The 16088-nt window shown below is 36.0% G+C and overlaps 1 protein-coding gene across 1 annotated transcript; it reads right to left on the bottom strand.

Annotated features, from left to right (window-relative positions):
• Window positions 1-2634: 2634 nt before the first annotated feature.
• Window positions 2635-15073, bottom strand: LOC130647862 (uncharacterized). The gene is made up of 4 exons (XM_057453863.1): window positions 4983-15073; window positions 3485-3529; window positions 3249-3395; window positions 2635-3133 (listed from the first exon to the last, which is right to left on the bottom strand). The coding sequence occupies exon 1, from the start codon at window positions 13896-13898 to the stop codon at window positions 7215-7217; it is 6684 nt and encodes a 2227-aa protein (XP_057309846.1). The 5' UTR covers window positions 13899-15073; the 3' UTR covers window positions 2635-3133; window positions 3249-3395; window positions 3485-3529; window positions 4983-7214.
• Window positions 15074-16088: the final 1015 nt, after the last annotated feature.

The raw sequence follows: 16088 nt of genomic DNA, 5'->3' as shown, positions 1-16088 counted from the left end.
AACTGTACAGTGCGGAAACCTTGTAATAGCCTTTTTTGAATGACTTGGCAAAATATGTTGGATTTTTGGATGTCTGATATATCAGAACACCAGGGAAAAAGGTATTTATACTTTTTTCCCTGTTGTTCTTCTGGCATGGGTAAAGCAAGTTTAAATTTTAGAAGATTTCGCTTTTTACGTAATGGTTGTTAGACGCCTTTGATTTTGTTTGACATTTTGCATTTTTATTTTTTTTTTACTTTTTTGTTGCATATATTTTTAAATGTTTGGTTTTAACAGGTATAACAGGTATATAAGAGTAATGCAGTCTGTAGGCTACCTCCATCACAGGGTTTTTTTTTCTTTTTTCTGTCGTTCCGAGACAAAGAGCCGAGGTTGGATTGTGGGTTTTAAAAATTCAAATTAGTATGTTGTATGCTTTTGTTTGGTATCTCTCAAATGCATTCAATGAGAGATTCAGTGGATTCTTCCAAGGGAATTCAGCTAGTCTTCTATATTAACAATATATATCATATTATTAAGCAGCTGTGGCTATGTATAAAACTAAGGAACCGTGAAAAAGTTAGTAACAATCCTGTGAATCTATCTTCTTGCGACATTTCTAAAAAAGCAAGATAAAATAAAGGCTAATAAATAAATTAAGTCAAACAAATTATATCTTCATTAAGAGTCAAACAAAGAGGAACAGAAATGACTAGTCCATGTTATATTGGTATTTTATGATCAAAAGGTGATCATGGTTTTAATCTTAATCCAATCTCACAGTAATTTTGATCTTACCACTAGACTTAAAATGCAAGTATAGCAAAACAATGTCGCAAAACGAGACTGGAACCGAATAAAATATGTTTATATACAGGAAAGTTGGTTTGTTCTTCAGTTAATTTCGATGAAAGAGACGTATCAAGGTAAAATTGCACAATACATAGGCAAGTATTAATTGACAAATTTGCAATTGAAATCATACTTCTCTTTTTTATAGATGCGACAGACTTTCTTTGTAAGCTTAAGCTTTGCGCTGGTTGGAGCATATTTATCAGGTAAGATCTTTTCTTGCATTACTAACCCAGTAAAACTGATGAAAATCAATGAAATGGTAATAATGTTTCTTTGAAGTACAATATTCCTAGACATAAGGGTATAAATTACATAAATTTACTGGGTAGTACAAGAAACAACATTTTCTCTTTAAACTGAAAAAAAAATCGATCGAATCTGCGTAAAAAAAAACTCTTTATATTTTGGCGCGAACACGGTTGCAATTTCCTAAACAAAGATGGCAGATCGAGTCTCCTCGAATTCTCTGTAGTGTAATGATTTATCACACGTCAAAAAAAAAGAAAGAAAAAAACATTAAAAAAGTCAGAAACCAGTATAGAAAGTGTTGCGGAGAGGTTGCCAAGGCAAAGGCATTAAGCACGGCAAGGAAAGGGCACGGCCTAAGGCAGGCAGGGAATCGGCAAGGCAGGGGGGTAGGCAAGACATGGAAGGCACAGGCAACGGCATAGTAGGCAGGCACCAGGAAAGGCATAGGAAGGATGGCAAGGAATCAGCATGGCAGGGGTAGGCAAGGCATGGAAGGCACAGGCAAGGGCATAGTAGGCAGGCACCAGGAAAGACATAGGAAGGACGGCAATTCAAAGACACGACAAAGGCAGGCAGGGAAACTGGAATAGGAAACAGCAAGGCAGGGGTAAGCAAGGCATGGGAGGCACAGGCAACAGCATAAGAAAAGGCATGAAAAGGGTAGGCAATTAGTTTACCCGTCCTTTAGCTATATACTGCATTTCATGTCATGCTACTGTGGTTACCATCTTGCGTAGAGACAGACAGAATACTGCTATTATTAAAAAGAGACTAGTCGTTAGCCCGTGGAAAAATCCACGGGGTCGCCCGTCCTTTATATATCACATTTCGTGTTTCCGTTACGGGACGCGGTCACCCTTTTGAACACACAGACAAAATACGGCTATTATAATAGAGACTAGTCGTTAACCCGTGGAAAAATCCACGGGGTCGCCCGTCCTTTATATATCGCATTTCGTGTTTCCGTAACAGGACGCGGCTTTCGCGGACACACAGACAGACGACGGCTATTATTAAAGAGATAGTCGGTTACTCGTGGAAGATTCCACGGAGTCGTCCGTCCTTTATGTAACTCATTTCGTGTTTCCGTAACACGACGTATTCCTCGCGGACAGACCGACAAAATACGGCTATTATTAAAGAGACTAGTCGTTAACCCGTGGAGAAATCCACGGGGTCGCCCGTCCTTTATATATCACATTTCGTGTTTCCGTAACAGGACGCGGTAACCCTTTTGAACACACAGCCAGACGACGGCTATTATTATAGAGACTAGTTGGTAGCCCTTTGAAAAAACAAGGGGTCGCCCATCCTTTATATATCACATTTCCGTAACAAAAAGACAAACAGAGGCACGAACAGACAGACGACGCCTGCCCGTGTAAAAATCCACGGGATCGCCCGTCCTTTACGTTTACCCGTCGCAACAAGGTGGATAAAAATATATCTCATTTGATATTCGTTTTGGAATAGCTTAATTTATGATGGTGTCCATCAGTTGACATTAAAATTTTGAATCTATCAAGGGAATAAAAAAATTCTTCAATATAGAGTTAAGATAATTAACAAATTTAATAACATCTAACCCTTCGTAAAACAAGGTAGACAAAATATTTGTTTATCTAGTTAATTTCAATGGAAAAAATGTTGTTTTTTTCAAAGTATTTATTTTTTTCAATGGAAAAAATGTTGTTTTTTTCAAAGTATTTATTTTAAATTCAGCCTGAAAAATAGTTTAGCAATTGTTTGAATTTTGGCAATATTTAGGCCCATTTTAAATTTAGGATATTTTATTAAAAAAAAGTGCACCTCGTTTTACAAAGGGTTAGTAATAAAAATACATTTTAATATTGTGGCTTATACGGCCCACCACGACCGCGTCTCCCACCACGACCGCGTCTCCAACCACGACTGCTACTTCTACCACGATCCCGTCGCCCACCACAAAACTCAACCCCGCCATTATGCACCCAACGTCCAAACACTTCTAGGTCCATTGACCCGCTATGTCTAAGTCTGTACTGTAAAAATTTTGTCCATACTTGCACTTAAAGAAAAAATAATGTAAAGGTTAATACAATAAGTAACATAGATAATACCTAAGGTATACCAAAGTTTTAGATCCTAACAAAATTTTGAATACATGAAAAGTGATTTCTTACTCAATTCCATGTTGGGAGCTGTTTCGGTGGGGTCTTCTTCATTGGTCCACTCGACCCCACCCTGCTTTAGCCATCGGCCAAACGACCGATAATTCATGGAGCCAGGATGTTGTATCCTGTGCTCCACGAATTTAGCATAAAGTGAAACTATAAAAAACGGTATAATATATAATAACAGGTATAATTTTTTTATTTATTAATACCACTAATAGTAACAAAATCAATAATATACTTACCAAGTTCTAAGTTAATTTGTGCCGCCATTTTTTTCTCTATATTTGCTAAAAAACACAAATAAATCAGTTGTAAAACATCACAAATTATTTCTAGATTATCAGTACAGTACACTCCCGATAACTCGAACCTCAAGGGACCAAAAAAATAGTTCGAGTTATCGAATGTTCGACTTACCGGGGCATTCGATAACTCGAACTTTGGCCGATAAGTGAAAATAGTTCGAGTTATTAAAATTTTTTTTTCTTTTCTATTCTAACAAGAATACAGTCATAGTTATACATCACTGAAAAAAGTTCTAATGTGACTCTGTTTCACTGTAGCGGTAACGTCTCTCTCTGTCAATTAAAATACAGGAGAAAAAAGTTTTTGTCAACTTTGGAAGAACAATTTATATTATTGAAAGAAAAGTAGTCATTTTTCCTCTGAAGTTCGAGTTATCGGGGGAATTTCTGTCCAGGTTCGACTTAACAAATGTTCGAGTTATCGGGGGTTCGAGTTATCGAGTGATTTTTGTGAGAAAGTATTAGTGAAGGTTCAACGGGAATTCAAAAACAGTTCAAGTTACTGGAAGTTCGAGTTATTGGGCGTTCGAGTTATCGGGAGTGTACTGTATATATTTTCGGATGCTTAGAAAGAATCTTATTATTTATGAATGTTTAATAATAAAATTAAAGAATGGTCAAAAAATCTACAAGGTGCTACATAGTGACAAAAAAATACAGTAGTCAATTTTGTACATATTTATTTGGATATTTATTTGGATATTTATAAAAAATTTATTACGTAATATGTGAACGGTCCCTAACTGTCTGGTGCAGACGATATAATGAAATACTTCAGAACAATTTTCTATATGTATACTAATATATATATTTATTATTAATTTTTCCCAAAAATACCAAGAAAAAAATGAATTTTCGCCAAATGGACAAAAGCTTGCTAAATTAATTCCCTTGTGGTAGCTAAAATTTACTGACTAAACTCACAAATAATCTATGCTATGGAACAAAACAATATCAAAGGAAATATTCAGTGCCAAATGGTTTTATATAACAAGTAAATGTAGCAACATATCTCGCCTACTATATACGGCCATACGTATCCAGAAGACGTTTAACGTAAGTAGCTTCACAGGTAATTTAAAATCTTGATTTGAATTCTACGTGACGTTACTGCTACCGTATAAAAGTAGACCTAACAAACAAGTTCAATCTGTCTATTAACTGCAATACTGGTAAACTTCTAATCATTTTTCTCACTTTGCAACCTTGTTGTCACTAGCAACTATGAGGGGTCCTATAACAGTAAGATACTATACTAATAACTGATATAAACAAGGGGAATTATTTGAGGATTATGATGATTGAAAAATTGTGTAACTCTTAAAAATAAAGTTAGAACAATCAAATTTCCAAACACAGGCTAGAACTAAGGCTCTACCACTCCCCACCCTTAATGCTACGATTTCAGAAAAAAGCTTGTAAAGTATATGCTTACCAAATAAATCCTCTAGTATGTCTCATCCTCTACTTTTTTCTCATATGTGATCAATTGCCATTGTTAATGTAAAGAAATTTCCTAAATGATTTACAACTAGAATGTTAATTTTCGTACTAAAGTAACTGCATTATGAATTAAGCAGTCAAAAAATCAAATGACATGATCATTTGGCTGTCCAAACTAACTGTGACAGAGTAGTCATGAAAAATACTGATGTGAAAAATTAGCAAAGATTTTACTGGTGGTACAATGACATAATCATGTCAAATTTTATACAGAAGGAAATTTAAAAAGGGTGTGGTTTCAAAATTGTTAAAATAACTTAAAAATTACATTACACAATGAAAATGGTCTCGCCTTTATGTATAGTACACATTTAAATATAAAATTAATTAATAAGAGGTACTTATCTGATTGTTTTTCATTTAAAATAACTGCCATGTTATATCTTCCAGTAGAATTTGAAAAAACTTGCTAACGTCTTCTACAAATTCCTTGAAAGTTTATTATAGTACCTGAAAACAGGAAAAAGACAAAAGAGAGCAACAAAGGAACTGAAACTGTACAGTATCATTCAAATTACAAAATACATTAACTTTCACATATTTAGTGCAAATTCAATTCCTTTTTATAAGGTATTAATTGCCGGTCTCCTCCATCCCCTTACAACCGGACCTATCCTCACCGATATATCTCTTTAATGTCCTCACATAATTTTTAATTTTTTTCCTTCGTGGTTTAAAATCAAGACTGTGTGATATCTTAAGTATCATCATGGCCAGTTAAAAATTATCATATAATAAAATCTTTTCATAATATACTCATTTTGAGGAACATTAAAGTGTCAGATTTTACATTTCAGGATTTACTGACATTGGTTTCAATAGTTACCATACTCAATGATGGATCATACTTAATTTGTAAAAACTTTTGCAAAATAAACACAAAAAGTTCAAATCTAATTTTTGTGTTAACTTAGTAAAACTTGAAACTTAGTAAAGTCAATCACAATGTTAAATTTCATTTTATGCAAAAAAACATTTCTTTTTTGGCTTAAACGCTTTCTCTCAGTAACGTTTCCATAAATTAAGTTATATGAACCCCTGGCATAATTTTAAGTATATATACATACGCAATATATGTAACTAAATTTTTAGAATGTCATACACTGTATGCTTTTATTAACACATAAAATTTTACAAAAAAAGGGGAGGAAACCAAGAAGTGACCCACTTTTAAATTGACTTAGCTTAATGTTAAAAACCTTTTGTTTTACATTCTTAGAAGGAAAAAAGACAAGAAGGTAAATCAACCCAAAAGTCAGGTTACAAACTTGATTATATTAGGGCCTTCAGTAACTTAAGACTTGGTATGTGTTAATGAGCATGCATTTTAGACAAAAAGCCTTGTAAATAAAAGATTTTTCAGTGTTAAATAAGGACAATTTAAATTTGATTATCAAAACTTTAATAAACTTTGAGTGCACACAAATGCTTAGGCTTCTTACAAAAAACGAGGATTAATTTGCCTTTAAATTGAGTTTGTTGATAATAATCACACATCGTGATGCCTGATGTTAGGCAGAGTATTTTTACTTTATTTTAACCATGATTCTTGGATACAGCTTACTATACATTGATATTAAATCAAGTATCTGACTTCGGCTTATTACATCCAATAATTAGGAATTCATGGGCAGACGGTTGTTTTGAGAAACAACTATTCTGTCTGTTGAACTAAAAATGTTTACCATGATTCTTGGATACAGCTTACTACACATTGATATTAGATCAAGTGTTTGACTTCGGCTTATTACATCCAATAATTACGAATTCATGGGCAGACGGTTGTTTTGAGAAACAACTATTCTGTCTGTCGAACTAAAAATGTTTACCATGATTCTTGGATACAGCTTACTATACATTGATATTATAATCAAGTATTTGACTTCGGCTTATTACATCCAATAATTACGAATTCATGGGCAGACGGTTGTTTTGAGAAACAACTATTCTGTCTGTTGAATTAAAAATGTTTACCATGATTCTTGGATACAGCTTACTATACATTGATATTAAATCAAGTATTTGACTTCGGCTTATTACATCCAATAATTACGAATTCATGGTCAGACGGTTTTTATTTTGTTTATTTTCTAAATCAAAATTTTACTTCGCATATTGATTTCACAACAAATATATGAACATATACAATGTTTTTTAATGTATATTATCTGCAACATAGGTTAATTTCAGTTGTGATTATCATTATGATTGAGATGTGCATATAATACATGAGCAACAATAATGCAGATGGTGAAGGACAAACTGCATCTTCAATATCATCATCGCAAAACTCGTCAAGGTCTTTCAGCAAGTTAATATACTTTACTATAGTGATATCAAATTTTTTGATGGTTTCATTCGATAATGCTTTCAGTCGTTGCTCTTCCTCTTGTCTGGCTTTCATACGAGGATGTGTATTAACGTACAAGAGACGTTCTTGAGTAATTGGCTCGACAAGTGCCCAATTCCTTTCTTTTTCGCATCTTGAAAATGCAGTGTAAGCTGTACCAAGGTTATTTTTTTCCATCTGAATTGATTGTTGTAACTTGATACGCATGTGGGTGGCAGTTTTACCATCTCCAATCGACATACCCTGACTTTTAGCAATTGTTATCGCATATCCTGGCATCAATGGCAGGCCATTTCTGCTGCAACAATTAGATTCACATCGACCTTCAACAGCAGTAATTGGTATCCATGTTGGATGTTCTGGAATCCATATTGGGCCTTTATAATTTGGGAAATCGACAATGACAGCTATAGGAAATTCAGGTGGTGACATATTTGGCGAATAAAGGATTGCAATTACTTTTCCCATCGCACCATTATTAAGACCGAGGCCCGTAAGACCTTTTTGGTTCTTAGTGAGTATTACAGTTGCACCAACTGCCATTAAAGATCTCAGCGGTATTTGACCCAGTTGCTTATCAGTCAAAGAGTGGTGTTTACCACTGCCTCTTGATGGAATTACAGCAACAGGCACACCGAGGCTAGCTAATTTATTGTGATTTTCCTCATTAACTTCATTCCATGTTTCCATCAATGTAAGGACGCGACCATGCGAAAAGTTACATTTTTCGGTTTGTGGCAAACCATCTTCGTAACGACTATTTATATCTTGCCAGTCTTGTTGAGTGATCGATCCATTACGTATTCTAAGAAGTCGCTGCAAAAGAGCTAACTGATCTGGGCCTTGACGCATTGTTTCTGTAAGAACAATAACATCTTGAAACGAGCGATAGATTGCATAGCCAGCAAAGTTGATTGTCGAATCATCGTGTTTTGGTGGCTGATGTAGATCCAAAGCACGAATTGGTCCAAGCTGACCAAGGTCACCAAAGAAATTGACAGCTGGTACACCACCATAATAATTATCAAAGTCTCCCGTAGCCTCGCATAATCTTTGGCTGCACCAGGCCACAAGAAGCTTCGACTGCATGCTACGTTCATCAATATTAAGTTGAAATAATTTCAGCTCATTGTTTTCATGCATACCTGTATACTTTCTCAGCTTTCTTAGAGATACATCACCCAACGGATAGTCAGAAAGCTGGACAGAATTTAAATTCTTATCTTTTTTCAGTTTGTGTGGTGGTGGAGTCATTGAATGTATAGTGCGACCATTAGGTATGAGGACTGATGCTGCACCAGTTGGGGCCAAGTTCATAACAGCAGAATTTCGCTTAAAAATACGCCGAACGATTCTGGTGAGCGCAGTAATGATGAATGTTTTCCCAACACCAGCTGTTCCTTGCATTAATAAACGTAATGGCTGGGTACCTGTTGGCAAAGTTCCTTTTGCAACTTGCAATAAATGCTGAAGATTTATACCAATGACTGTTCTCTGTAATTCATTAGCATTTAAGATGTTTATTTGGGGTAAGGTACAATCATCAGCCAGATGCAATTCATTTCTTTCTGCTTCTTCAGATATAGATTGTAACCATGTGTCAGCATTAATTGGCCATTGACTACCAAAACTTTGAATTGCATAATTATTCCAATCAAATGTAGGCCCTCCATTGGGAAGAACTTGTTGTACATCCGGCTCATTGATATCAGCAACGTGATGCCTTGCAATATCTCTCATTATCGCTCTGCCTATGTTCATTTGTGCAATGACTGAATTTTGGGAACTTTGAGAACTTGCATCTGTATATTGTGATGATTGACATGAAGACTGATTATCGGTTTCATTATTGATTACACGAGTGTGACTTTGTTTTCTCTCACTCTTTTTATCGAATGATTGTTTAGCCTCCTTCAATGCATCTATTAATATAGGGGGACAGTTTTCAGTTTGAACAAAGGAAGCCAAAGCAGCAGCAAATGACTCATGTTGTCCCTTCAATTCTTCAGTATTATGCCACGTTCCAACAGAAAATATAACGAGCATAGCTTTTGCATAGTCCTCAGTAACAGGCCAAACAGGTTTTGTAGATATTCCTGTAAAAACTGGCACGTGATCTACTTTGCAGGTACAATTACATTTCTTGCTCCAGTTCCATAATGATATTTCTGGCTCAGTTTCTCTACGCTTATCGCTCAAGTATTTATCCAATGTGCTATTCTTTGTAACGGTTCCATCTTCACCAGACGTATCCAATGCTCGGAAGCCACTGATACCAATGTATCGAAAATTCCTGGTACATCTAGTCAAACGGCCACCACTATTAATAAAATCTGCCGCAGCACCTGGTACATCTACCAGACCAGCAATTTTTTGAAGTAGTCGTTGAGCCAAATTTTTAACAGTGCTTCCATCAGCAGTGTTTTCAATGAGATGCCGATAAACATGTACCAAATCTTCAGTTGAGGCTGCCCCCTTGCAAGCATAACCAGCAATGTATTTTTGAAGAGCCAGAAGATCCTGATCGATAATGACTTGACTGTCACAATTTGCTAGCCAACTAAGCAGACGTGTTTTAACATGCATCATTAGGCGAGGATGATCGCGTGGTCCCTCATATCTAGGATGTTCCCCTTTTGTTATGACAGCATGAAAAGGATGAATCTCTTTGCCACTTGTTTTTTTGGTTTGTGGATCAAGATCACCAAAATGAAAACGACAGTACTTTTTTGGAGCGGTATCCTTTTCCTTATTATTCTTACGACGATAACGCAAACAACTGGAATTACAATTATGGAGACCTATTCTATTAACAAGATAAGTATGTTGCTCTCTTATACCACCTTCATGGTTAGCGACATCTGCAAGTTCTTGCGCCAATGGGTTATGGTCTGGAGGAGCTTGACTCCCTTCTGGTGTTGGCCATTGATTTTTGTTTGGAACCCAAGTTCTAATTCCAGAGGTATCTATAATTTCATTTCCCCCAGCAGGATGCAGTGAAGTAAATATGGGTGAAAAAATGTCATCACTGTCTTCATTTGTGGTTTGCAACCAATTTTGAAGTTCTTGTGCAGCAGTTTGGGATGCTTGTGAGTCAGGTACATCATTCGACAATCCATCCATGATTGTTTTGACCTTTTGAGCGTGTTTAGAGGACGATATAATTGCGTGACCATGTATCTCACCTCGACCTTTAGCGAATTCATATCGCCACCAACTATCATTATATTGAAACACTTTCTTGTTGACTGTGGCAAAGTAATTTATAGTCCTTGCATCAAAATACTGTGTGACGATATGAAGATTTTGTAGAATCATTTCCCGCTTGAATTTGCTGTCGTTTTCCATTTGTTGCCGCACAGTATCTTCGTTTAAATTGTTTATTAAGGCATGATACTTAATAAGTAATTCATGTAATGGTTTCCAATGAAATTCTGCACAACTGTTGGTATCAAAATAGGCCGGTAAATCGCCAAACTCATTTCGTCTGAAAAACAACAGAGCATCCACTTTTTTTTTTTGGTCTCTCCAGTATGGATCGGTATTCACCAGGTTTTTTCCAATACTAATAATTTTTCGTGGAACTGAATCATCGTCATTTTGTAAATTATCTCTCAGTTCAGCAATTGTGAGATGCGCATCATTTAATTGTTGGGAAACAAGAAAGCTACCCTGCTGTAGTGCTTGCATTCGTAAACGCATATTCAATAAGAAAAATTTTAAGTATGGATGACGCGCTACACGATTATCAGAACAATAATATATATGTTCGATGTATTCTTCAAAGTTAATTTTACTCAACCTTGGAACCGTTAAGTCACAATTTCCATTAATAAAAACAGTTGGGTATGCCATAGTAAAAAAACCAGGAGTTTTTAATTCTCGAATAGGCTGCTCTCGTGTATATTCCAAATTTGCATTCGCAATTGTGCCATGTTCAAGAGCTTGATTAACTGCATCTTCAGAGCCCAAGAGCTTCTGCAGTATTGTTCGCAACTCTTTGTCAGCATCTTTAGATTCAAGTGGACAAACTAAACCAGAACGGGTTATACTTTCGTCATCTTGAGGTAAGTTTTCCAGAAATTGATTTTCAGCAGGACCCTTGTCTTCCTCTGGTATAATATGTGGCATTTCAACAACAGGCAAGCCAGGTAATTCAGAACGCATCTCTGGTAAATTTTGAATGCGGTCATATTTTATCGAAACATCCTTATAGTACTCATTCGGTAGGAACTGAAAGTAGCGTCCTTTTAAAGGTTTGTCAATGTGATCAGAGCCATTGTATAGATGTTCACTATTAGTATCTGGATATTCAGTGCCACCTTCTGGGTATCCAAAACACAGCCCTCGTAATGCATTTTCAACTTTACCCCTTTGCACAGTATACTGTTGAACTGAATTTCGACTTCCTTTCTTTTTAATAACCACTATTCCAACCTGAGATGGTAACGATGGCAATTCTTTAGCAATTTGCATTCTCTGAGGAAAACTGATACAATGTCCTTTTGATGCAAGCATGCCATATCGCAGGAGGTGTATATTCATGATAACAGTGATACGACGAATCAATGCTACTTCCAGTATGGTCAAATTTTGAAGATATGGTGGTACCGGTAAAAAATGCATATCATTATGGCGGATGTTATCGTGTAATGGGCCCAAATCATCATCATCAACTGACAGTATACCGGAAAATCTAGCAGGTGTTGTTACATTCTTTTTAAAACGACTAAGGCTTTCCCGATGACACCTGTCACACCTTCCATCGCTGAAAATTTTCCAAGGCTTAACGGCAATTGGTTTTGTTTCGTTTTCTGCAGTAGGACTGATAGGGGGAGTAGCATGAAATACTGGTCGGGTTTCACGACAAGTTTTACAGGTTGCCAAACTATGCAACTTCTCACCTTCTTCGAACTGTATTACAGCTGCAACAACATCAGGATTTTGATGAATAGAGGAGGTTTCATTTCCATAAATTTGATCACTGGTCTGGTTGTCTGTGACAATTGTCGGAACTGACTGTGTGGTTTGTATGGACTGAGTGGTTGGTAAAATATTTACTAGATTGTGTGTAGTAATTGGAAGTGTAAGGTGTGGCAGGGAATATGTATGTTTGGAGGCAGGCGGTTTTTTCAAACTACCATTTTCCTGATTACTTACGGCTGTTTTAGAAATGTTTTTTTTGCAGCTATAAATTATTCGCCTGTGTCTGTTGAATGTTTCCATACTTGTTTCATTAACTTTAGGTTCTTCATATTTAATATTTAACTGAAGACACTTTAGCTTTAAAGCAGGTTCTTTATTATAATTTGGCTTGCGTTTACGCTTGGTTGTAGGTTTGGTTGTAGGTTTAGGTGTAGGTTTGGGTTTAGGCTTGGATTTAGGCTTATGTTTAGGCTTAACTTTTTTTGGTATTATAGCAGCAGACATATAAGATTTCATTATTTTCTCTACTAGGAGGTCTTGATTTTGATTCAAAGTAGTAACTTCCTTTTCACCAGGTTTTTCATTAGTTATATTTTCAGGATATTTTGATGACAAACAAGGAATTTTTTTAGGTGGACTGAGTGATGTGGATGATGTAACAGGAGTAACGCTCACATTATCATCAAAGATCAACGATTGATAGTGATTTTGATTAACCCTGCCAAGCAAAATGAAAGCACCTGCAGTGGTACCATCAGTCAATAGATGTGCCACTTGTTGTTCACCAGGAATATCATGTGTTTCGTCATGAGTAGGACTAATGAGGGTATATGGGCGTGTTGCAGTACTGGTATCGGCTGTTATCAAAATGTTTACGCCCAAAATTATTGCAGTAGCCCGTATGAAAATCTCTTCAACATCAACAGTAGGTCTTGACTGAGTTTGTATGTCGCGTTCCCACTCTTCCGGCTTTATGGTTAAAAAGATTCTGTTATTTTGAAAAATTTCTAGATTACTATTTTCTCGAACAAATTTGACCACAGCTGCTCGTAGTTGAAGATGATTCTGGAAATGTAGTCCAAGGGGCACAATTTGTCTGATCTCAGGGCGATTAAGTTGCTGTACTACTGCTCTATAAAAGCAGTTGCCATCCCCTTTGGTCACTTCTCGATATGTTATATTTGACAAACCAATACTTCTAGCGTAAGCGACTATTTGATCAGCAGAAGTTGACTGATTAAGAAGATGCGTAGCATAGGAATCCTGTAGTGCTATTTGGAAGTCGATATCATTGTTATTAAAAGGCCCAGGATTGCTTTCAATATCGCCAGATAACAGTAACAGTAATTTCAAAGACGCAAGATTTATATTACAGCTCAGACAACACATGAAAATTATTGAAATAAAAAGTTTCAAGAAATGAATGAAGTTGTTGTTACCATCGATCTGGTCAAAAAACATTTCAGAACGGCTGTAAAAATTTGTTGTTTCATTCCTAATGTTATTGGAGCAACTAGCAGCTACATTATAAAAAGAACCAATGGTGGCACGATATGCTTGGACAGATATCATGATTAATTTGTCTTGATTATTCTACGATGCTACAATTAGCTACAATGTGACACAATTTTATGATGCTACGGTTGCTTCCTAGCTGCAGTTAGCACCTAAATCAGATATAAACATAAACGTATATCTTCTTACTTTGGTGACTGTGGCAATGTAGTCCTTGAATCAAAATACAGGAGCAGGGAACAAAAAATAAGATTTAAACAGTAAGCTACAATTTCTACGATTAATAGCTATCTAGCCAGGTATATAATAGCCAAAATGCAAGGACACAGCTGGGGACAAAAATCAGATATAAAGATGCACCAAGCTGCAGTTTACACCTAGCTAAATGTGTTTTGTTTACTAACACAAAAGAGACGGACAAAATTATGAAATAATACTTATCCAATAATCCAGGAAGTATCAATTTCGTTCCAGCAAACAAACACAACACACTCCGGTAAATTTCCAGAGGGTTTGAAAAAAGTGGCGCCAGAAAAGTATATTTCCATCGCTTAAACCACGTGTTCTACTTTATCCAATCAAAGCGAAGAATTTTTGTGTTTGGAAAAATCTACGTGTTCCATTTTGTCCAATAAATCAATGGAAAAAATGTTTGTTTTTGGAAAAACTATAGTTACCTCATTCTCGTCCCCAGAGCCCTTTCAAATTTATCTCAAAGAGCTCTGGGGTCGAGAATGTAGTTACCTGCGTCTGCATTAGCAAATTCGCAGTTTGTTCCGGACGCAATATATCGCATATAAATATGTTGAAAAAATATATCACGGGCCAATGACATTACTTTTTGTTTATAATCTAACCAATCAGAAAGTGCTAAGATGTAAATAAACATGGTATCCGGTGTCCGTTTACCTACCGGTGGGTCAAAGAAGGGTCGGTTTCATTTAGGATACTATACTAGCTAGCCAGTTTTAATCCTATAGATATTCCTAATCAGGGCAAAATTACCCGACTGAATATAATATGTGTAGTCAAAAGATATGAGCCTGTCAAGAACAATTCTTTTTTTCCAGCTACTTTTATACTAGCCAGCTATATGTTCACTAGCTTTAGTTAGGTAGCTAGTGATGATCTTTTTACATGGCTTTGCATTAGCTAGGTAGCTAGCTAAAGGCTAAAAAGTTGTTCATTACATGTATCAAATAGTATAATTTAATAGAAAATACAGTAAACAACTTCCCTGATAAGACAACAATAGAAAAAGCAAGCTAAATTACGGATTACCAAGGCGTGCATTATAGTTATGTTTTTCCTAGCCCTGTCCAGGATTCGAACCCAGATCTCCCATTTCCATAAATGAGTGTCATAGCCATTAGACCAACAGGGCATAATACATAATATATACATGGCATACAGAATTTTAACAGTTTCACATTATACTCAGAAACTTACTAAGCTTTCTTCTGTACCTTGACTGTTAATATTGTTAGAGTTATTAACAACCAATATCGTCAAATCCATATATACATATATTTAAATATTTTCAGTATAGCTATAGGTGTTGACGATTGCATGATAACCGTTCGTCAGAATTTGCCCTGGTAATAAAAAATGCAGGTGTTGGATGTAAGCATCAGAATTTAAAACGTCTCAAACAAATAACAAATGTATATACATGTTCAAAAAGTTTCCCGATATATATATTTATATTGCAATAATTTCCGTTTCTGTAACTTGAGCCGTACTGGTGTATGCTCACTGGCAGGGTTAAAAAAATTTATTTCCTGACCTGTGTACAATATAGCTACAATCGTCCACAAAAATATGGCTTTCCATTCCCCCTCAATGTTGAAAACTACTGCCCTTTGTGGCTGACCAACGTAAACGATTACACGTGACATACCTTTACATAAACATTGATCATCAGTGGGGACCGAACGTACTATTTGCAGAATATGTGACTATAGCTAGCTATGTTTTTTTGCTGACTTTTCTAAACTTTTTGGTTCTTGGTTTTTCATATATAAAACTGTCAGAGCCAACAAATTTTGTGTTGCTGACTTTTCTAAAATAGTAATGTCGCGCCATAGATTAGTGGTTATAGCTCTCGTACTCTGTGCGGGAGACCGGGGTTCGATTCCTCTTGACGGCGATTCAACATGGGCGAGTGAATGTTACCATACCCCCGGGTTAACCCAAGCCATGTGAGGGAAATTGGGAAGATGGCACACTGTGTGGGCCGTTGGATGT

This window comes from Hydractinia symbiolongicarpus, chromosome 6 (genome assembly GCF_029227915.1).
Source record: "Hydractinia symbiolongicarpus strain clone_291-10 chromosome 6, HSymV2.1, whole genome shotgun sequence".
Lineage (NCBI taxonomy): Eukaryota > Metazoa > Cnidaria > Hydrozoa > Anthoathecata > Hydractiniidae > Hydractinia > Hydractinia symbiolongicarpus.
The sequence above is the reverse complement of the archived record's forward strand: the minus strand, read 5'-3'. Positions and strand labels throughout refer to the sequence as shown.